Genomic DNA, 22,598 nt, shown 5'->3' with positions numbered 1-22,598 from the left:
ACCCGCTCAACTGTGCAGTTACCCCCCCAGTTACCCCTCCAGTTACCCCCCCAACCCTTTACTAACCCCCCTTAGTTACGCCTTCAGCCCCTTCCTGACCCCCTCAACTTCCTCTTTATTCCCTTAATCACCCCCTACCCACCTCCTTATCCCCTTAGCTACTCCCTCAACTGCCTAGTTACCCCCTCAACCCCTTACTAACCCCCCTCAGTTATCCCCTCGGCCCCTTACTGATCCCCTTAATCACCCCCTGCCTACCTCCTTACCCCCTTATTTACCCCTTCAGCGCCTTACTTTCCCCCTTTATTCCCTTAATCACGCTCCAGCCACCCCCGTACCCCCCTAGTTACCCCCTCAACCACTTAGTTACTGCCCTTAGTTACCCCCCCTAGCAACCCCCCGCAACTGCCTAGTTACCCCCCTAGTTACCCCCTCGGCCCCTCACTATCCCCCTTATCGCTTTACCCAGCCTTTTACCCCCCTCCTCACCCTCCCTTTCATCCCCAGCCCACTGCCCTCAGGACCTCCAGGGCTTTCCCCACTCCCTGCACCCCGCCTCGCCCCCTCGTAAATTCTCTGCACGTTACCTGCCAGGCTTTACTTCTCCTTCGTGCGGGAGGGTCCGGTGGGTTGACGGTGAATGCAAATTCTGTAAATTCAGGGTGTGAAAATCCCCGTGCTGGAGGGGGGACACGCTGAGATCCCTGCCAGCAGCTCATTGCGAAGAAATGTCAGGCGCCCAGAGAGGTGCTCTGCAGACGCCCTCTGCACGTGTTCGTTCAGCCAAAACCTCTCCGCTATGAAATCAGCAACGTAACTGAGTATCGTATGCAAAGCCGAGGGAGCACTATGCATGGATAGCTGCTCAGTTAGGTTTTTATCACTCGCAGAAGTGCCAAGTCCCTTACACCGTATATTGACAATCAGTCTAGTCCATCTAAAGCTGGCCTGGAAGGGCAATAAAACATTCCCCACGCTTACAGAGCAAACATTGAAACCTCGGGCTTCAGCAACACGTTAATGTTGAAAGTGTCGTATCTCGCGTGTGCCGACGCTGCGTAGGTAACTGATAAACCTTACAGGTGAATTAATAATCAGCGGAGATGGTTTTCCAACTTTGCTATTGCCTGTTATCTCTGGGTGTTTTCCAGTAGGTTTATTGAAGCAGTGTGCCAGAGCAAAGAGGTGCTTGGGGATATCTGGGGGATTCTGCACAGAGAACGGATGCTGCACATCCAACGCAGATCAAATTAACAGCAACTTATCGGGGAAAAAATTGTAATGATTTGATAAATAGGCAAACTGATAGACGCTATACATGTGCGTTTATTATGTTATTTATTATAATATTATATTGATTAATATTATTTATTGTAGCTGATAACTTTGTAGCCATATGAACCGTGCAAATGCCCGTCACATAACAGGATGAACTTTGGGTAAATAGCTTGCTTAGAGCATTTGTCAATTGATTTCAGTTTGTTTTCAATGTGATGCCCGCTCTGCAGAAGGCTCTGTGCTTTAATGTGAATTGTCTCTCTGTGACGCAGTTGGGGAGACACGAAAGCGATGGAGGCGATTTTAACATGAGGTTATACCTCTGATTCTGATCCCTACCGGCTGTTTTTCTCATCCTTCCCCCTACAACTTTTGTCAATAAGTCAGTTTGTAGAAGTACTGAAATAGATCTGTTTTGTGTGCTTGTGATCAGAATTACAGCCCACCAAACCCTCCGTCTCTGATCACTAAGCTCTGAAGGTGCCTGGGCACTAGACAGTGTAGTTAACAGCTTTGAAGTTCCTGGGATATCTAATTTACTTTTTTTTTTTCTTTTTTTTTTTTGCTTGCTTGTTGATAATAAATGATAGAAAACAGAAAAGTATGTCCCTTTTACGGGGCTGGTAAACTCGGCCCCACATGTACACAATTTTTGTCATGTTGTTTAAAATAATTACTTTCTTTGGTAGAGAACTTGACAAATTTGATTTAGTGTTCTATCAGTTTGTCCTCAGTGCTGAGTGAAGCAGTGATGCTCACTTTAGCCCCAAAGTTTAACTGAACTGTACCCACAATGCTGAATTAGGGAACAAGGTTAAGCAGGTGAGGCGTATTCAGTGCTATAAAATTAAAAATAAATAAATTTTTAAAAAAACAACAACACATAAGTGGTTTTGGGTACTTTGTGTATTCTGTATCTATTCATGTAAATCTTGAAATAAATTTAACTTGCAGTGGAAGAGAAAGAAGACTTCGCCTGTGAAACAGCAAGCAGAACAATGTGGAAGGTATGACATTTATTCATTTAAAACTTACTTGAAGGAAGAAAGAAATCTCCTTTTCAGTACAGTCTGCATGCTTGCCTTTTTGGAAAGGTGGTGACAGTTGTCAGTAAAAGGAATGGGAAATGCAAGGAAAATTTTGTATTTTGAGGGAACAGCGAAGTCCAGATTGTGTTTGAAGACCAGTGTAACTTTGAGAAAATTGTTGCTTTTATGAAAAGAATGAAGATGACCAATAATAAAATGACTGATACATCACTGATACACCACCACTTTTTATGCCAAGTTTATCCTCTGAGTAGGATGAGAAGATGGGAAACAAGGCATGCTATAATGCTGTATCCACGGAAAGGCTCTGTGCTTTTGGAGGCCTAATTTTTTCCTTCTCTAGGAAATAGGGATCGTTTTGTAGTTTAACTAAATCTTTAGTGTTACAAATTTTGCTGTGACAGCTATTTCATAGTTTGTATGTCAGTTTATTTATAACAAAACAACTTGTCCCTCTTAATGTTCCCTAGGGGAAAAGCTATTAGTTTTAGCTAGTTAATTGCTGGGAGTTTGAAAGCTCTGTCCTCATGGAATGATTCTTTCTGAAGTATTCTTTAGAAGGTAAAGTAGGCGAAGTGAGTCACAGGTTTTTTTTCTTTATTTTTTAAGCAAAAACCTGGAAGAAGATTTATTAGTATTTATTTATTTTTAGTGCTCCTTTCATGATGAAGTTAATTGCTTGCTCTGAGTTCACATGAAGACCCTGTGTTGTTTAGAATCATTTGAGGCCAAATGCTAACTCATCTCTAAAATAAAAAAAGTAAATCCAGAAGAATTAACTGAATTTCTTCTTGAGGAGACTGCTTTGTGTTATACTGCTTTCTTGGTTTAGGATGTTAATTAATGAGTTAGTTGGTTAGGGTTAGGATGAGTTATCCTCCAGATAATATTGATGGCTTTCCCTTCTGGGCAAATGGTGTTTGGGGTAATAACGCTTGAGTTAGGACATTTTGCACCCTACCTTTTTAGGGGGTTGCTCTTTTCCAAGAACAGTAGCAGGGAATTTTGCTGACTCTGCTCATCTGCCAAGCAATTCTTATGTGACCGTGGGCATTCTTTGGCTTGCAGAAAGAACTCAACGTTTTTGTCTTGGCATCTAAAAGTTCGACTTCACAACCACCGCCTTTTTAGGGGTGGAAGCGACTGGCTTTAAGGTTCTGGTACAGGTGCAAACAGCTGCTGGGTTTTAATTATGTTTTTTTCAAACTGTTCTGAATTATCTTTGTTAGCACTCCTTTCTACTTCTCCATGTAGGAAGGAGATCCAGAAAACTCATACTGCTTTTGATTTTGTTGACACAGTCCATTGCAGTGCCCTACCTTTTGTTTGTAGAGTAGGTAGTGGTGGTAGTGTTTTTTGTGGTGCTGGTCTCTGTTGGGTGCCATGTTCTGGAGCAGGAGCACCACAATGATCTGCTGGCAAGAGTCCCTTTGGACAGCTGAGTTGGAATATTCAGTAAATCTCTGGCCCACCAATGCTATATATATGTGTGTGTGTGTGTGTGTATACATCTATATATATATATTATTTATTTATTTTTTTTAAGCCTGAGTCCAATTGCAGATCAGACTCTCTTGAAGGGTGACAATTGTCTTTGCCCCCTTGAAGCTGACAGGTGTTAACAGAAAGAGGAATATGGGCTATTATGGGCAAACGATACTTGTCCGAATAAAGACCTATTCTGATGTAAGACTCTTTTTCAGTGTTCTAATTGATTGACAGTTTGGATTAGAGAAAAGTCTGAGCATATGCCTTAGGGATCTGTCTTCCTCTATGCAGTCAGAGTGCTAAGCAGGCTGTTGTCAAGTATTTGACAGGTTTAGACCAGTTCTCCTCCTCAGTCTTCTGGAAGTTTGAGCTGGTGTCTTCCAGTGTGATCTAATGCACTTCTGTACTTCCTGATTGGCTGCAAGATAAGCTTTGATGTCACAGTTTTTCCAGGCAGACTTCATTTTCTTGCCATAGTGCTTTTATTAGTGCTATTCCCTATTTCACTTCTGGTTTGGGATATTTTTTTCCCTGTTTCCACTGAGATGAGGAAATCTTTCTGGTTTTGGTCTAGGCTTTTCTAAGTAACAGAAAAATGCCTTTGTGTGCCTTCCAAAAGGGATCTCTATTCATGTCTGAAAAGACTGGAATGTTGGCACACCCAAACACCTCTGCTGTTGCTGCTGATGGCCACATGAAAGCCAGAGCTGCTTCTGAAGCTTATGCTGTATTACCTTGCCACACAAGTCTACGGCCTCTCTGTTCTATCATAGCTGTTGGCAGCGTGTCCCGTGTGTGTATGCATATGAGCACTCTTTCTATATTTTCGTGAGTTGTTCTTTTATATCCCTGCAAAGATGCATGTTCATCGCAGAATCAGAGAACCAGTCCTGTTTAAAGGAAGCGTTGGAAAATAACAATCTAAATCAGCTCTTCTGTTTCAGGTCTTCTGGCTTAGTCGTTGTTCCCGTATGAATGGTGCGCTTATGTATGTCCTTTTCATTGCTGCTGTTAATAAAGATTTTCCTATTTAGAACATCAAGTATTTACCAGCATTTAGCAACTTGTGAGACAGCTTTCATTTTTTCTGGTTAGCAGGTTTCAATTCTAGGACTAATAACAGCTATAATGTCTTGAAAAAAATGGTCTGATTAAGTTTTTTTTCTCTTTTTTTTCCTCCCAACTTCTGTACTGTTGTGTGACCAGCTACAGAGATGTGAGCGGTGTGAAATGTGAAACTACGAGAAATGTGACCAGCTACAACTTCGGTACTGCCGCATCCAATGGTCTGTCCTCAGGAATGAGTAGTGGAGGCGGCAAAATGAGAAGGGAAAGAGGATTACACTATTTATCCAGATGTGTACAAGAAAAGGTAAGTGACTCTTAAATTAATTGCTGTGACTGAGATTGCTGAAGTCAGTAGCTAAGTGTGTCAGTTTTATTGCATCTCAGTACATTATAATAATACCTCTTTAGTTTTGCATGATGTTTTCCTGGGGGTTTCAGAGCAGGCTCAATGGCTCTAGCCACCTCCTTACCCCCTTAGTTACCCCTTCAGCGCCTTACTTTCCCCCTTTATTCCCTTAATCACGCTCCAGCCACCCCCGTACCCCCCTAGTTACCCCCTCAACCACTTAGTTACTGCCCTTAGTTACCCCCCCCAGCAACCCCCTGCAACTGCCTAGTTACCCCCCTAGTTACCCCCTCGGCCCCTCACTATCCCCCTTATCGCTTTACCCAGCCTTTTACCCCCTCTCTTTTTTTTTTTCCCCCCTAACCGCAGGAGGGATGATCAGCAGGATGCCTAGCTCACGATTGTCAGCTTGCTGAATATTATTTAACTGTAGGTCCTGGGGTTTTGGTCGGGTGGGAATTCTCTGATCGTACCCGATGTGAGCTGCAGAGTCAGTCTCCTCCAAAATACAGCAACAGCTTTAGGAGGCTCTTGCAAGAGGAGGTGCTGCTGCTTTTTAAAAACTATTAGTTAAAGCGTTTGTTCAGAATGTGGTAGACCCTACTTCAGCTTCCTGTTTTGCCTGGAGCGATCAACCTACATCTTCCACGTCCCAGGCAAGTATCCCAGTCGTCAAGCTGTGTGTTATCTTCAGTTCTCCTGGTTGAGGCCGTGTTACTATCCAGAAAAAGAACGCATGATTCACTGAGCCAGAAAGAGGATGGATAAGAAAATGTTGCCCTCCAAGAAAGGAGACGTGCAGGTTCTGGCCTTTGGTTTCAGAACTTTGTGCTCGTTTAATGTTAGATGTTGCTTACAGCAAGCATCCAAAGCCTATCATTTCCTGCCCTTTTCTGCCCGTGTGCCTGATGACTAAACTTTAGAGCCCCGCTTCGTTATGTTTTTGTTTGTTTTAAAATCTAGTGCCTTTTTTTAAACCGGGTGAAATAGGAGAGGTGAACAGACGCTGTCTGGAAGAGAGCACTCGTGACTTGCAGCTTGTGTAGTGTCCTAGGAGATGGAGATACGGATACAGATTGCCCCACCAGTGAAGGAACTAAGCTGTGGTATTTTCCCTTCAGGGCTACCATCCTGCCTTATAAAAAGGGCACCATCAGCAGCTGTGTTATTAAACTGACAACAAGTAACAGCGCTGCTAGGTACAGGTAGTATAGGCTCACCCACCCCGAAGGTTTCTGGGCTGGGAATCCTCAGAAACAAAAAGCTTTCTGCATTTCTGGGTTAGGCAGTCTGGGAGTAGAATTTAGGAGTCCTTCCTGTGGACAGCTTTCTTAATGGCTCTGTGCTGATTGCACTGACTTGAGATAATGCTGGGCTTGGCGTGCTACCCATTTCCTCAGCCATTTCATGCTGAAATATCCATCCTGCTTCTGTATGGTGTAAGGAGCCTGGGCACCTGGGTTAAAATTGCATCTGTGCCCTGAGAGCCGAGCACGTGAGGGCGAGGGAGCTGCTGTGTCCAACGCCGGGCTTTCATCTGCAGGATGTGGCCAGAAGTGCTCCGAAGTGCTGGGTTGCCCCAGCCATTTAGGTAGGCGTTACTCGCGTGGATGCATGATTGGGATGAGTGTTCGCATTGTTCACTTATTAAGCAGCTTCCCTACAGGAGGAGAAGAGGCTAGCTTAACTTTGGGGGTTATTTTTTTTATTTGATTATTAATCATTCAAATGAAAATGTCAGAGAAGTTTGACTCTCTCGGGCTTTTAAACTCGTGCAGGCAGATTCAGGCATGAGAAATCAATAATTAGTTCTACCTGAAATGTTTCTTTAACCGTTCGTGTTAAGCTTCACATCAGAGCTTTTTCATATTGGCTGTCAGATTTGTAGATTGAAGCTTCTGCTGGCTTTTTTATTTTTCTTACACGTGCATATGCCAGTGCACACTCGTAACGTAGATGTGCTCCGCTGGTATACAAGAGAACAATCCAAACATTTTCCTTGAAGAAACCAGCATAAGTTGCTACATGCTTTTAATTGGTCTTATGCTTCTGGTGTTACCAGAAAGCCACTCGTTGAATGTCCCGATCAGATAGCACCTCTGTCTGATGGGCGAGTTTTACAGAGCCATGTGAGACTGCAGAGCAGTTGCAGGATGAGGAATTTAAACTCTATGCAGCAATGCCTAAGTCATTACATTCTCACCTGCTTCTGTCTTGAAGGTGGGCCAGTTGTAAATGATTGTTTGATTTATGCCTGGGATTTTCTTGGCGTGCAGCGACTGCAGGCAGTGGGCAGAAGGAGTCTTGCAAGCTGCCGGGTTTATTTTGGGAGGAAATCTTGAAACTCATGCTGAAGAGTTCCTAGAATATCCTATTGAGTAATGTAAATTAGTTCATGTTAACCTGAAGCAGGGAAATACTAATTTATAAAACTCTGAAATGTATTAAACAACATCCATAGGGAGCTAGCTATGCAAGTGTGACTTTATGGGTTTAATTCTTATCGACGGAATTACATCTTGAAATCTGCTGAGGTGATTGTGTTAATATTTATATGCATCTCCCTGCTCCTTCTGGTGTAGGAATAAGTTAGCACTTGGAGCTAAGTATTTGTAGCTGTTAAGAGTTGCTTAAACTGTGTGTAAAGATTCTTTTAAATGAAGGGGCTGGTAACTGACTGCAGAGGTTTTGTCTCTGTCGCAGCAATATCAAATTGTATTGTCAGAACAGGTGTTGAAAGATACAGCTTGGCTTTTTACTGCCACCCAAAGCAAAAAACGTATCCTGGTGGGGAAGAACTTTCTAAACTGGGATACTGACGGTTTTCTCCCATTTAGGCTGGCAGTCCTGTCAGCGGTACCACAAACTGCAGAATGTGACTGCTATACCGTTTTATTCCTATTTTTGTTGCTGTCATGACAGTGTTGGGGAAAAACAATAGCAGTGAGCGTTGTCTCAGGACAGAAGATTTTAAAGCGGATGAAATAAAGGCCTGTGTGAGCTGGGACACCGCACGTTGCCTTCATCTGCTGGCGGCACATCACTTCCTCTGCGTTATTTATTCCTCCAGCCGGTAATTAGCGCTGGTTCTTGCTCCCCTGCTGTGGAGGAGCTGAGCTGCTGATTGAGAAGACTGCGAGGAGAGAGTGCAACATCTCTTTTTGCTTGCCGAAAAACAGTTTTTTAGTTTTTGTAAATGGCAAGGTTGCCCTCGAGATCCCAGCTAAGAGACTTCTCTCTGAGCTTGCTATTTCCAGACCACTTTTTAGCAAGTCGTCTCTTTTGTTAATGTGGTACAATTTTCCATTTTACTCTCGTTGAACTGCAAAACTGCCGAATTTTTTTGCCATCTTTTTGATGTTCTGTTTCGTCAATCCAATATTTATTGTGTAGCTATCGTACAACTAGGAAACGTTGGGTAGTCGTATTTATGCAGTCACGATAGAAGCCGGGAGATGTTCCCCAATGTACCTCTCGTGGTACATGCTGCTAAGAGAACATAACAAAAACTCCTCTGTGCTTTTTGTAGCATAAAATACGTGTCTGAAGCTCAAGAATTAGCGTCTGTAATATTTTTCTAATTCAGAGGTTTTTTAGCAATTAGGCAAAACTTTTATTACTTTTTATCTGTTAAATAATTCAGCTCTTCAGTTTCATGACCAACGGCCCTACATTTGGGCACGTTTATTATTTTCCCTTGCACAGTTCCTTTGTGCTACTACATTCTGTATTTTTTTTACAGTGCTTCTTAAAAGCCTTGACCTGCTTTCTCCTTATGCCTAGGCCCTCCAGGTCTTACCTACCTTTTTAGTGAAGGTAGGATTTAAATACACTTCTATAAGGCAAAGAGATAGTAATTTTGCTAGCCACTTGAAGCTAGCGTTCTTCACAGCTGTTTGTCACCACGTCTGGAGGAAGGCTAGTACTCCTTCAGCTCTGTTAGGGACTGGGTGAGTACTCTCTGAACCCTTTCAAGCCAAGTCGGTTGGGTCATCTTAAAATTGAGCCAAGGTGAGTATGAACTGGCGTGTTTGACTTTGCCTGAAGCGTAAGTCGTTTTGCAACTTGCTGATACAGTATTTGTCATTGTGGTATTCTAGGTTGCTTTACAAAAATACTTATTAATGAAAAGAGCCTCTCAACTCTATTTGCTTTTCTGTGTTGTTGTGGGCGAGGTTACAGATACCTTCCCCTCTTTTGACAAGCAGAGATTTTAAGTATTTATTCTGCTCACTGTCTAGGAATTAGCACAGCACTAAAGTGGTTTTGTTAGGGCAGTAACACTGACGTTCTGGGGGGCAGTTTCCTTTGAGGTTCTGTAACTTATAACTGCACTTTGCATTTACTTCCCGTGTCTGTCATTGTGTGTGTTTGGCTTGGTTGCGATCGCCAGCTGTTTTTTAAAGTAAGCATAAATTCATAATAAGCTTTACCTTTGCTGCAAAAAAAGTGCCTGCTCGTGTACGAGCAGCATGCACTAAGGTCCTACAGCTATGGTTTTACCACATGTGCTGGCTTTGCAAATACCTGTGCCAGCAGAAAATGTTCATTGTCCTTGCCAAGGTTGTTTATGAGTGTCTCCACAGCTCTGCTGTTGGAAGGGGTTGTGCGAGTGTGTCCTGCAAGCTCGCTGACTTTGCTGTTAAGCTATAGCTGTGTTTTGAATCAACCTTTTCCTGAAGCAATTGGGTCTCAGGGCTCCTTCCTCTGTTAGAGGTGCAGGTCTGGTGATCTCCAAGACCAGCCAAAGATGCAAGCTGTTCAACTGTGCCAGATGCATGATAATTCCAACTCTGCAATTGTTTAGTATTTGTTATTAAACTTACCTTACAAAGCTGTGGATTATATAGAGATTTGCAGATGTCATAGCCTAGGGTCACTAAAAAAAATCTCTGTGCAACAGCAATTCTTGGTTACCCATAAGAGAAAAGTATTTAGAGTATTTAGTATTTACGTTTGTGAGTTGCTCTTGGTTCTGTCAGCTGAGCTGTGGTGAAAGCACGTGGCCGGAAGGATGTTGCTGCCTCCGGTGACTGGAGGTTACGGCCCTGCAGCTGAGGTGAGCTTGCATCACCTTTGCAGCTTCAGAAGGTTAGCCCTGAATGTCAACAAATGTAACCCTAGCTGCTGCTGCAGCTAACGCAGCTGTGTCTGAGACTCAGCATTTTAGCTTCTCTTCCATCTTGTTAGGGAGTGCATGCAGCAGGGGCAAATGTAACACGCTTTAAAAAAACTCTCGTGCCCTAGTTAATTGCAGGGTCTGCTGATGCGGTTGCATTGTGTGGTGTAAGTTACACGCTAGGCAACGTCTGTGTGTGATGCTTTGAAAGTAGGAAAGGTTTAGTTTTGCTGAAACCTAATGGGAGCGTAGAAAATAGCTGAAGGTGACTCTTTGGTTACTTGGTTTTAGCTTGCATGTTTGAGATAGTTTATAAGAAAAAGTACTGAATGTACGACAGGCTTGAGATAATAGCGTTTTGCAAACCCGCATAAGCTGTTGTCAGCTCTGTTTGTAGATCAGCATGGATAGGAAAGGTCGTTCAGAAGGAGCGTAAGAGTACTCTGACATCTTTTATATACCCCACGGTTATTTAAAAAATGTAATTCCATTTCTCGTGTTACAAAATGGTGATTTACTCTGGAGTGCTACTGCGAAGTGCCAGGACTTACATTTTGTGTCAGGAAGTACTTCAGTTTGTGAGATGTGTTTCAGGTTACCTGTAACGTCTCTTCTGCACTAGAAAGCGTTGGGCACGGGGACGATGAGCATCAAGCAGTGAGCTGCCCTCGAGTGGCATTTAACCATCTTTTAGAAGCTGTTGTGGGACTTGGCCTGCCCCTGCTTGTGTTTGACCTGCAGAACGTGTCCTCCCGCCTGCGAGCTGTAGCTTGCGAGTGCTTGTAGGCAAAGTGGCACCGAAAATATTGTTTAATTCATTGCTGGGAGTCAAGCGTGTTGTTGGAGGTAGCGGATCTGTAGCATGTGGTGTGCCTTCGTATGCACAGATTGACTTAGAATAAGTGGGGGGAATAGGGAGTTTGCCGTTTCTTTTGGCAAATATGTTTGTTGGTGGTGAACTGCTGCAATGAATTGTGTTTTACTTAATGGAGAATACCTGGAAGTAAGATAGGCAGTTTAGGCATCACATTGTCGACTTAAATCCTAAATATAAAAGTATGTTACCATCCATCTTGCTAAATCTGGTAACTGCTAATGGCCCTGTAAAGACCATCTGGTGCTATGGGCAGTGTATTTCTGGATCATCTTAATTCTGAAAACTTTGAACTTCTTGTCTCCTGGGTTATGCCAGAGTCTGTTATCCTCATACCAGGTATTGTTTTAGTTGTCGTTGTGCTTGTTGAGTCAGAATAATTGGTTTAGACCGTGTGGTAAGGGAAAACCGAATCTGAACTGCATTTTGTTAGTGCGGTTCTACAGACTGGCTTTGAAACTTAGCTGCAGACACGCTGCATATGTGAAGCAGTCTTTCAGTAAAGAATAGTAACCGTACTTATGCGTCCCTTCTTGGGTTTAAGAACACACTCGCCTAAGACTGCTCCTGGGTCTTAAACGTTTGGTTTTGGTGCTGATAGGTGTCTATCTCAAAGTGTAGCACAAAACGTGCGCTCAGATCTACAGCACCACCACTGATCTCTGCTGAGGATTAGCGACAGCCTAAAGTAGTGCTTTTTACCAAGAAGGAAGGTGTCTTGTGCTTTGCACCCTCTTTTGAAATGTTGTCGGCTGAAGGTGTGGACCAAGCTTGAGCTAAGGCCGTTCAGCGCCACAAGGATTTAACCTAGCGAGTTAGACACTGATTTAGCTGTCAGAGCATCTACTGGCCTTTTGCACTCGGGTGGAAATGGTAACAGTGGGCTGTGTCTTCATGGGAGAAATCATCAAGCAGCGCTGAAATGTAAAGCAGCAGCAGAATTTCCCTGGGAGGTTCCTTCTCAAGCTAGCTACGGTAAGGAAAAGGAGGCTCGCTTTGGCATGGGGAAGCATAATCCCTTCTTCAGGATTTTTAGAAAGAAATTTGAACTAGTCCAGTTGCTTTCAATGAAGTGGTTGGTTTTTCCACTGTCGCGGAATTAATGACATTCCTGTAACATACTGTTCATATTAAGTCGTAAGCTTTATTGTCTTTTTCTTCTAACTGAAAAACTCTGCTGTCCTGCATCCAAACCGAACCCACTCCCTAGACAGCAAGAGCTTGGTTAGTCCGCAGGCAGCCTGAGCCCGCGCTGCTGCACAAGAGAGGGGATCACGTCGGGGTTGGCACCAGCGCCTGTGTAAGCACACGGTGAGCTGGACCCGGGGCTGCCCCCAAAATACATCACAGCCCACAGGTGAATGTTTGTCTGGGTCGGTTTGATACAACCCGCATGGTGTGCGCACACTCAATCAAAAGGAGGGAGAGGTCTCGTTTCTTCCTTCTCGTGTGCTGGCTGCTTGATCTTGCTCTCCCTGCTGGGCCGTTTGCGTTGCACCACGCCAGCTGAATTCATTAGTCCAGCAGGGAAACCCGTGCGTTTTGCCAGCTTAACGAATGCAGCCAGCAGGGAGGGCAGCCTGCTGTGCGCCAGAGCTGGCACAAGGTAACCGTGGGGGATGGAGAGAGCCTGGAAGCCCTTTTTGGTGGTGGGAAGCGCTTCCTCCGATCCGCTGCCGCTCGCTGAACTTCACCCTCAGGTGCAGGCTTTCTTTTTGAGGATTTACTGATTCGTATGCTTGAAGACCTGAGACTCCTGAAATTGGAGGAGAAAATGAAAATACAAGAATCAGAGTTCAGCTGGAGGTAAAAAGTTGATGCTGATAGAGGTGTGCATCTAATGAATTAGCTCTTTTATCGGGTTGTGCTTTTTGCATCTCTGAAGAATTTGTGTTAGTGTGTTGCCTTTCTGGATAATTGTTTTAGTCCGTCCTTTGTCAGAGAGTGGGATTTACTTAAGTCTCTCATACTGACATCAGCTCTGTTACAAAAATAGACGGTTTCCAGTAAGGCATCGTTGCCAAGTCTTCCTGCCAATACTTTTGCCCCCATTGCTGTGTGAGAGACCCCTGGCAAGCTGGGAGAACTGTCCTATTCCTTAAGTATTTTTTGCCAAGAAATAGCCCGCTTTTAAGTTCGGAAGTTAAACTGTAACATTATTTTTTCCCTTTATATAAACCGTTTAAAGAAATGGTGTTTCAAAGTAGTAAACTAGGACACCTGGTTGTTTACTGGTATTTCCCCCTCTGTATCTTTTGTTTCGGGATGCCTCTGAAGGCAGCTTGCCTCTGGTAACTGTAGCTACTGTTGCTTGGTGTGTGTAGACCTTGACAGAGAGGTATGTAGCAGGGCTGCGGGCTCTTGGGATGCGCAGCATTTGAGGAGCTGCTGTAAATCCCTATTAGTAAGCTATTGGGCCTTTTCAGGGGGTATTTTTTCGTGTGCTGTGTTGTTCTCCTTTCCTGCTGCTATTTTAGGACGAGAATAGCGTGCGAGTGCGTTTCAGACGAGCAGGCAACTGTTGAGACTGACGGCAGCTCTCAGGCTGCTGAAATCAGTGGGCTAATGCTGAGTCTGCTGAAGGACGGGAGCACAGTCACCGGCTGAAGCGCTGCTCCATGCGGCTGGGGTGAAACTGCCTGTCCTGTGGCAATGGGGAGCCCCCAGAGCAGCTCCCTCCTCTGAAAGCAGGGGGCTTGTGCAGCAGCCTGTTGGGTGTTAAACCCTAGAGGGATTAATGATGGCAGTAGGGAACCTGGGATGTGGTGCTTTATTTCTGGGTCTGTAGCTGTGACGGGCAGGTGGGAGACACCATTGGGAAGTCCTCAATTTCTTGAACCTTGTCGTGAGTGGGCACGTGTGCAGGGTGTGTTTTACTTCTGGGGGGAGCGTTTGTTTCTTTTTTTGGCAATATCGATGTTAGATGGCAGGCTCTGGCTCATTCACAGCGCCTGCCTTGTTCTTTTGCGGTCATTTAATCAACCTTTTTGCTGTGCAGCAGGAAATTGGAGGTATGTTTCAGCATATTTTACTTTTCCTTGCTTTGTCATTGACAAAGCTTCTTGTCTTACGCCATGCACGGGTCGGATGGAGCAGGCTGTCAGTACTTCCCACTTGTGGCTTCTGAAAGGGCTGGAGAAATTATTCGGGGTTCAGTTCTTTCTTCAAATGCCACTGATGCGGGGAGCAGCAGCCAGGCTGCCATATGCAAGAAAGGGTCAAAGCAGTCTGGCTTTAGGTTTGGATGGTAAAATGTCATCTTGGTTAATTATTCGTCTAGCTAGGCTCTGTAGTTACTCATTTAGGTTATTAAAGGTGACGGGGTGTTTGCTCTTCTGAGTGCCTGTGACTTGTTCCGTCTTGAGTCTTGGGCCGCTTTCTGTACGGGGAGGATTTGCGCAGCAACAGAATCCTGCAGGCCTATTCTAATGTCTGTTTTTGCAAACTTGAGCCCATGTGAGTTCCTGATAGGCTTCCATTCATCGGAGAGGAATATTGGCCCCAAGAAAAGGGGAACGTGGAAATGAGGGGCAGGGGAGGAGGAAGGGGCTGCCTCCGCTGGTACCGCGTGTCGGACTGTGTGTCAGCTATGGCATTACGTGCGTTTAATGGTTTTTGTAGGGAAGCTGAGGCTTAGGATTTTTGGAGAAGAACAGCAAGAATAGGGGTTGCTGAGTTAGCTTTCGTGTTTGCTCGCACCAGGGAGGCGAGCAGCCCGTCGTGTGGCTGTAGGCAGGTTTAGTTGGTTTTCACGTGAGAGCGCGAAGAGGAAGAGTCCTGGAACAAGTCTGTAGGTCAGGAGGTATTTAGGCACAGAGTTTCCTGATGCCCTTGCGAATTGACAACCTGCAGGTGAATTTTGGCAGAAGTTTCAAAATTTTGAACTTTGCCAAGGTCACTTGGAAGTGCAGAAACCGGTAAGTAGTCGTAAATCCATGTCAGCTGAATTTGAGGTGTACCAGAAGTATAGCGGTCCTATGCTAAGGATCAACCTTGTCGTCGTCTTCTGAGTATGTGCTATATAATATCTGTCTTCAGGGTCCGTGGAAAGTTGTATCCCAGCATATGCCGTTGACTGTGTTTCTGTAATTAAATGAGTGTTTTTTCTTTCAAGCAGGGAATAATTAGCAGAGTGACAGAAATGGTGAAAAGTATTGTACCGGCGTGGCTGCAGAAGTATTTCAATAAGCGTGAGAATGAGTGTGCAGCTGCAAATAAATCTGCAAACCAGGCGGCGACTCCAGTAAACCAGCATCATAATTACGCAGATGGAGGTACCCTAAATGATGGGAGATACATGCCTGAACGAGCGACACTTAATAGACAAGGTACGTGAAAAATCATTCGGAATTCTGGCCCACCTGTATTTATTCACAGATTTCTAGTTTTGAATCCGAATATCAAAAGGAAATTGGAAGGAGGGTTTTAACAGAATCAAAAAAAACAAACAAGAAAGTCGAAACAACTGTTTGTGAAACTGTCTTAGCTTTAAACTGTCCGCACAATTACGAAGCATACCTCTTATGCTCTTGGAAGGCATCAGTTAACTTTACGTACTCTATTAGCCAGGTGCTAAATGCTGGAAAGAACTCATTTGCAAGTGTGCTAGGTTGCATTTTCCATATTTTACAAGAAACGGAATGAAAATCTAATTGCGTAAGGCAATTCAAAAATGAATTTGCTTTGCAGTCTTCAAAACAAAATAATAGATGCTAGAATGGCACAGGAAAATTCCATCTCGAGTCCTGACTTTGTTTGTTTGGTTTTGTTTTGGGCTTTGATCAATTTAGTCAAGTTCCTTGTTAACTTAATGGAGAACTAGGGAACTTGTGCATGGATGTGGTTTATGACATTATTATCCTTAAAATATTCAATAACCTTAAGGTCTACGCAGGGGGAAGGGGTGTCTTTGAAAAGGTATTGGGAGCGTTGGCAACGAGGTTTGTAACCCCTTTACTGCATAAAAGATGAATTTGTCTTATATCCGATGCCTCTCACTGTTACTGTAGTCTTATTGTATAAATCCGCACATACTCTTACTGGAGTTTCTCTTAAATTAGCTGTTTTGGGGACCCCAGCTTTTAATAAGTAAAGAAGTTTTCTCTGAGTGTGCGTAGATAACCATAGGTAAACTGGAAAGTCAGTTGCTTCTGTTGTTGGCAGAATCAAAAAATAATGCGGAAATAGCTTTGCCTCCAATCTCATCTAATTGTAAACAAGGAGATTGATTGCTTTCTGTGTAGCTGTAGCTTGGGAGTAAGTTTGGAGAAAAGAATAGAGAAGGTCTTCATGACTGAGGAACACATGTTGGCTTTTCTATGTAACTGTGTGAAAGGAGCTTTCAGTAAGAACAGCTGCACTGCAAGCTTACTGACTCCAGGAGATCAGGAGCAGGTGGACATCCTAGAACCTTTTGTAGCTTATGTAGCTGTCTGTGGGTGTTACTTGCTCTGCTTAAGAATAAGATGTTTTTTAAAAATTATTACTTCATTTTTAAACAAATGTGTTTCTTCAGCTCTGAGGTATCAATGTGCTGGAGCCTATATTCCTTGCTTAGGTGGCCTTCAGCCCGAATAACTTTGTGTGTCTCAAACGGTACTGTTCTAAAAATCTGCTCATGGTTTGGAGAACTAATTAGTGGTACTGCAGTGGTTATGAAGATTGAACTAACTAGTTTAAGCTTGAGTGCGAGCATCAAGAGGATAGTGGCGCAAAGTCATTTTAATGGCCCAGATTCCCGGGGGAGACTGTAGGCTTTTATCAGGCCACTGGCATTGTTTGCAGACCCTTTGCTTCAAGAAGGAAAAATGCTCATCTGGTTACTTGGGTCAACGTACTTTTCCCTTGGGTCAAAATCCCAGTAGTTAACGGGTAGGAGGTAGTGTTTTGCCTCTAAGATGAGCTGATCTGGTAGAACTTGGGAAAAAAAGTACTGCAAGTGTTCATTTTCATGCTGTGTATTTAGATTAATGACCTTTGTTCCAACATTATATAAGCTGCAGTGTTACCTGTGCCTTAGCATGTAATCTCAAATTTTGTAAAGCTTCTTGCAAGCTGTACGTGCGAGGAGGAGTATTTGTGTTTGACTTGGTGAAAGGCCAAGTCAGTGTTAGAGCATTTGAACACGGGGTCGGAATCTGGTGTTGTGAAACCTCATAGTTAACTTCTTCTGAATGCAACATTAATACTCAGTACTGCAAGCAGTGTTGTTGTTGTAGCCAGACAGTTAGATGAAACCGTATCTGGGTGAGGAAGAAGTTAAATTTGGCTTCTCTATTTTTGCGCTTAGAACTTGGCAATAGCATGGCTGTTGATAGGAAACAGGTTTTGGCTTCTGTGAGCTTGTCTATAGCAAAGCTAATTATCTCCCTGTTCTTGTCTAGAACCATCCACAAGTAGCTCAGCACTGAACTACTCAGTTGCCTTAACAAGGCCCGCTCTTCATCAGAGCCATTTGAATTATACCATGTCGGATTCTTCTGTCCCACCTTCTCAGCCCACGACATCTTCAATATTTGGCATTGGCAGTCCTGGACTCTCTTTCATAAAAGAAATCAAAGATTCTACCTCTCAACAAGACAATGACAACATGTCAAGAACGGGTGGCTTCTCCTCTAGAGCATCTGACAAAGGTGATTTTTCTGTTCTCTGTTTAGTTGACTTTTTTTTAATGTGAAGTACTTTGCGTTCTTTAATATTGCACATCACCTTAGTAAACAAAATAGGAGAATGTCAGCTTTGGATGCAAGAATTAAATTTGTTTTAGTGTTTTAGAAGTGTATAATCCTATCACCTTTTGAATAGAAGCCTGCTTTGGAATAGGTTTGTGATACCCTGCTGTTACAAAGAGTCGATGCTGAAATACACACTTTCAGCTAGGTTATATGTAAATTTTGAACTGGGATGGTAGGAAATCAGGCTGACTTGCTGTAGCTTGACAACTAGGCTGATTGTCTAGAAGGAAGAGTGACTCAGAATATCTAACAGACAAGACATCTGGTTAAATGTGAGTAAGTGTAGGTGACAAATAGAATCACAAGATGTTTTCCTGTGTTTTAGCAGGAGAAGATAAGGAAAGTACTCTGACATAACACGTTGCGGGCTGTTTTTTTGACCTTTCTTGGTAGAAGGCTTCAGCTGTCAATACTTTCATGTCTTTTGCCAAATTCCTTAAGGAAGGCACACCATTTTAAAATAAGAAATAAGCATTGTGTCGATGTAGATTGGTACCTAGGTCTTCTCGTTGAAAGGGCAAACAGCAGGTTTGCACCTTTTTCTAGTCCCCCAGATAGACAGGGACTGAAGTGTCCTCAGCAGGTTTTTCAGAGAACTTGTGTATGGTTGAGAGTAGAGTTGCTGGGCTTTAGCAGTGTAACCTGAGTGCACTACAACTTTCTGGTGTGTCGTCGTAAAACATATGTGGGAAGAAGATCGTTAACTCTTAGAGCAGCCTTCTAGGAATCTTCCAGGTGTAAAACCTGTGCAATTATGATCTGTGCTGGCCTCCAGCCTTTCACCAACATAGAAAAAAGCTTTGTCTGTACAAATGCACTGATGTTTATGCAGTTCTCTTTGCTTTTAGCACAAAAGGAAAAAAAAATCTTCTGTACTGGAAGCACAGTATTAACTTGTTAAGATTGGTGAAAACTACTTGCAGCTCAGTGAACAGTTTTCAACTTTGTAGCTGTTACTTGATTTTCAGTCTGTACACGAAGCTGTTTAAAGAAGCTGAAGCCACGTTTATTTTTCCGTGTTGAAGAACTTGAATTAGTGTGGTCTTTACTGTTAAAGTTCTGTATGTACTAGAGACGTTTACATTTAACATATATGTCACTTTGGCAGATGTTGGAGTTTTAAAAAATACTTCTTCATCACTGCTCTGGACCACAGAAGCTGATAGAACTCATTCCCTCTCGCAACGTTCTGCAGCTAGCTCTAAGAAACCTGCATTCAGTTTATCTGCTTTTGGAAGAATGTTTCCTGTAAGTACTGCACAGTCTTTCTTTTAATCACTTTGAATGTGTAGCTGTTTTTCTGTCCACTTAACGTACTGTGTTTCTGTAGGCACGCGGAAGCACATCTGACTGTAAGAAAAACCAGCCTGGGTATTCTCCATTTTACCCTGGAAAGACGGCCTATGGTGGTGCAGCTGGAAAATCAAAGCCGTTGATGATACAACCTTATCGGGTATGAGAAAAGTAGGGTAATGGGGAATAGTGATGGAAATAAAAAAGCAGCACTGCCAAAGGAGCTTTGAGCAGGGAGCTGAATATGTGATACCAGTTGCTCTTCTGCCCTCTTGGTCTACAAAAATAGAAGAGATTGATTTCGGGTTAAGTTCTTTTTTTAGCAGTTTTTACCACAGGTAATACTTGTCAGAAAGAGCAAGAATGACAGTTTAGGCTAGTTGTTGGTAGTTGGGGTTTCCTCTGTTGTTACTTCTTTCAAGAAGTTCCATTTGAGTGCCATTGTCTGCCTCTGACTACATTGCATGGTGTTATTTTAATGTAAATAAAAACAATGGCAGCATAACTTTGAAAAGTTGTGTTTATAGTAGCAAAAGCTACAGTAGTCAAACTTGGCCAATGTTTATCTGTGGATCTTTTTTTGCAAGCATGCCTGCACTCATGCTATGGATCTGTTGTATAAAACTGCGCTCTTTAAAAATATCTAAAATTAACTTTGCTGATCCTTTGCTCTTCTGTTACGTAGAGGCATGCAGGCCTAAATGCAGTCCCAAGATAAGCAGTAACATGCTTTCTATTTTGAATGATTCATATAGTTCTTGAAGAGAGGTATTTGCCCCCAAGAGTTCTTGGAAATAGCATATAAAAACTGCTGACAACTCTGATTAGCTAGAGCTGAATCGAAAAGGAAAGTCAAATCAGGTTTGGTAGGAATGCATTTTAATCAATTTGACTTTTGTCAATAAATCAAAATGAATTTTAAAGAAATGAAAACATGGGTTTGCTGGATCTGTTCTGACAGTCCAGCTCTGCAATGGAACAAGGGCAGTAGCTCACTTAGGGGAAACCTTGAAAACTTGTGGTTCAAAGCTGGGAACCCTCTTTGGTCAGCTATTTTTGTTTTCTAACAATATTAGTGGATTATGGTAACACGAGGAACCAAAATACTAGGCTTTTAAAGGAGAGAGAAGCTTGCTTATTGCTGCTTGCTGTGGATTACAGCGATGTACTAGAGAGTCCAGCGAAGGGCCACCAAGACGATCAAGGGTCTGGGAGCACCTCTCCTCTGAGGAGAGGCCGAGACTGCTGGGACTGTTCAGCATGGAGGAGAGGAGGTTCGGGGGGGGATCTTATTGATGTATGTAAATACCTGAAGGGATGGTGCAAAGAGCATAGAGAGCCATTCTGTTTTCAGCGGTGCCCAGTGCCAGGTCAGGAGGCAACAGGCACAAACAAAATGAGGTTCTGTCTGAACATCAGGAAATGCTTTTCTCCTGTGCAGGTGATGGAGCCCTGGCACAGGTTGCCCAGAGAGGCTGTGGAGTCTCCCTCTTTGGAGATCTTCAAGAGCTGACTTGATATGGTCCTGGGCAACCTGCTTGGGGTGGCCCCGCTTGAGCAGGGGGTAGAGCAGGTGATCACCAGAGGTCACTTCCAACCGTAACCGTTCTGTGAGTCTCACTTGTGTTTTTATATGCTGCATGGTCTGCTTCCTGTCTTCATATCGTGTGATAAACACAGAGGGGTTTAACATGGGAAGAAAAAAGTCACACCAAGAGAAGTTTTTGCATGATATTTGAAGTTGGGTGGTGCAAATAAACAGTTTACTTTTTCAGTGTAATATTTAGATCTGTTACAGTTGAAATCGGATCTTTATCTTTTAAAACAAAGATTTGCAGCCAACTTTAATCTTGGGGGAAGGGAGGAAGCAAGAGAGAAGTAAAACTAGTTCCTGGTTATGATTGTATACACTGATTTTAAGATGGTACACCTACACCATCGTGAAACTGAGGTCTGTGTTGTTAGCGAAAGCACTTTCTGTACCACAAGCCTTTTCTTGAGTTCTGTTTCCCTGATTACTGCTTTGGAGGCCTTAGCAGTCCTAGCATCATCCGTCTTGACCTTTTACAAGTCTGGATTTCTTTTATTACTCGCGCAACAAGCACGTGCAAGATGCACTGAGGCCCAAGGTAAACTTCGTTGTACTCAGCATGTACTCTTCTTTACGGCTTGAACTCCCAGTGACTGCATTTTTCTCTGTCATCAGAATATATTGGTTATATCATCAGTGTAGCCTTGGAACATAAAATACATGCCTCCTTAACTCGGAATTGACCATTGTAACACTTAAAATGCTAATTTTCCAGGTACAAATGAGAACGAGAGTTAGGCAAGCAAAAGTGCAGTCCCACGCTACCTTAAGTACCGCAACACGGTGCATCTTGGAGGCAATGGAGAAGCTGTCAAGCCCTTTGATGGTAAATAGCACTTCTTTTAATCTGTTTTTGCTTCACGTGTTTCTAAAACTTAGTAAATGTGCCATCAAAGGAGAAAGATAAAACTGTTCTTCCTTATGTTGTGTCAAGTTTAATTTATTGCACTATTTTTTCAACAGGATGCTAAAAAAATGCCACCTCTTTTGCCGCTGAGTTCTGTAAGTTGACCATGAACCCCCATGTTTTTGTTGCAGGGAACCCTCTCTCTCAGGAAAAAAGAAAAGCCCTCTAACATTTAGGCTTTATTTTTTCCCTTAGCCTCCAGACATAGATGAACTGAATATTCCTGACCTTCAGCCCAAACGAAGAAAGGTAAGAACCAATAATGTCTTAAGATGAGGTAGATAACTTTTCTAATGCTTTATCAGTGTTAGAAAAAATTTCTCAAACCTCAATGACAGCATACGCATCTAATCAAGTTAATATTGGCATCTATCTACAAGAGATGAAGGGCTGTAAAGATTACTCACGTTAAGATTTGTTATCTTTGTAAGTTGAGAGCAACGACTCTAGACCACACGAAGTAGTTTTATCTTGTCCCCCAGTTTGGGGTGAAGCTGCATATTAAAATTCCTGTTGAGGAAATTTTTTCTCTTGAAGAAATGATCAGAAACAGAAAAATACTGCTTGGCTGGTCATATAGACTTTGTACGGACTTGGGTGTTCATTTAGGCACAGCAAACTATTTTTCTGCTTTTTATCACCATTCAAGGTAAAACCAGGGAAAATCGTTAATTTCTGACACTATAAATCTTATGCTCCTGAATTCCTATTTGGAGGTAGCACAGAATTGGTGATAGTGCTGTGGTGAAGCATGATTTCCTTTCATTTTGTTTAAAAAATGAAAACCAGTCATCTTTTTTTGGTGACTTTAATTAGGGGTGTCATTGGGTTTATTAAATTGCAAAACCCTG

General features: G+C 43.0%; 1 protein-coding gene across 9 annotated transcripts in view; it reads left to right on the top strand.

The window, feature by feature from the left end:
• LOC137851607 (nuclear pore complex protein Nup153-like) overlaps nt 1-22,598 on the top strand; it is a 60,389-nt gene that overhangs the window by 599 nt on the left and 37,192 nt on the right. For 2 of the 9 annotated variants that reach the window (XM_068672882.1, XM_068672885.1), the window contains exons 2-11: nt 2,233-2,285; nt 4,760-4,789; nt 5,031-5,187; nt 15,337-15,550; nt 17,606-17,854; nt 19,065-19,204; nt 19,287-19,409; nt 21,556-21,666; nt 21,804-21,842; nt 21,943-21,996. In XM_068672882.1, the coding sequence (XP_068528983.1) occupies nt 2,233-2,285; nt 4,760-4,789; nt 5,031-5,187; nt 15,337-15,550; nt 17,606-17,854; nt 19,065-19,204; nt 19,287-19,409; nt 21,556-21,666; nt 21,804-21,842; nt 21,943-21,996 (1,170 nt within the window). Of the gene's footprint in view, nt 1-2,232; nt 2,286-4,759; nt 4,790-5,021; nt 5,188-6,325; nt 6,821-14,900; nt 15,140-15,336; nt 15,551-17,605; nt 17,855-19,064; nt 19,205-19,286; nt 19,410-21,555; nt 21,667-21,803; nt 21,843-21,942; nt 21,997-22,598 lie in introns of those variants that run through there. The other 7 variants (XM_068672883.1, XM_068672884.1, XM_068672886.1 and 4 more) reach the window with 7 other exon arrangements.

The sequence above is a fragment of the Anas acuta genome, chromosome 2 (genome assembly GCF_963932015.1).
Source record: "Anas acuta chromosome 2, bAnaAcu1.1, whole genome shotgun sequence".
NCBI lineage: Eukaryota > Metazoa > Chordata > Aves > Anseriformes > Anatidae > Anas > Anas acuta.
This window is presented reverse-complemented; position numbering and strand designations above follow the sequence as displayed.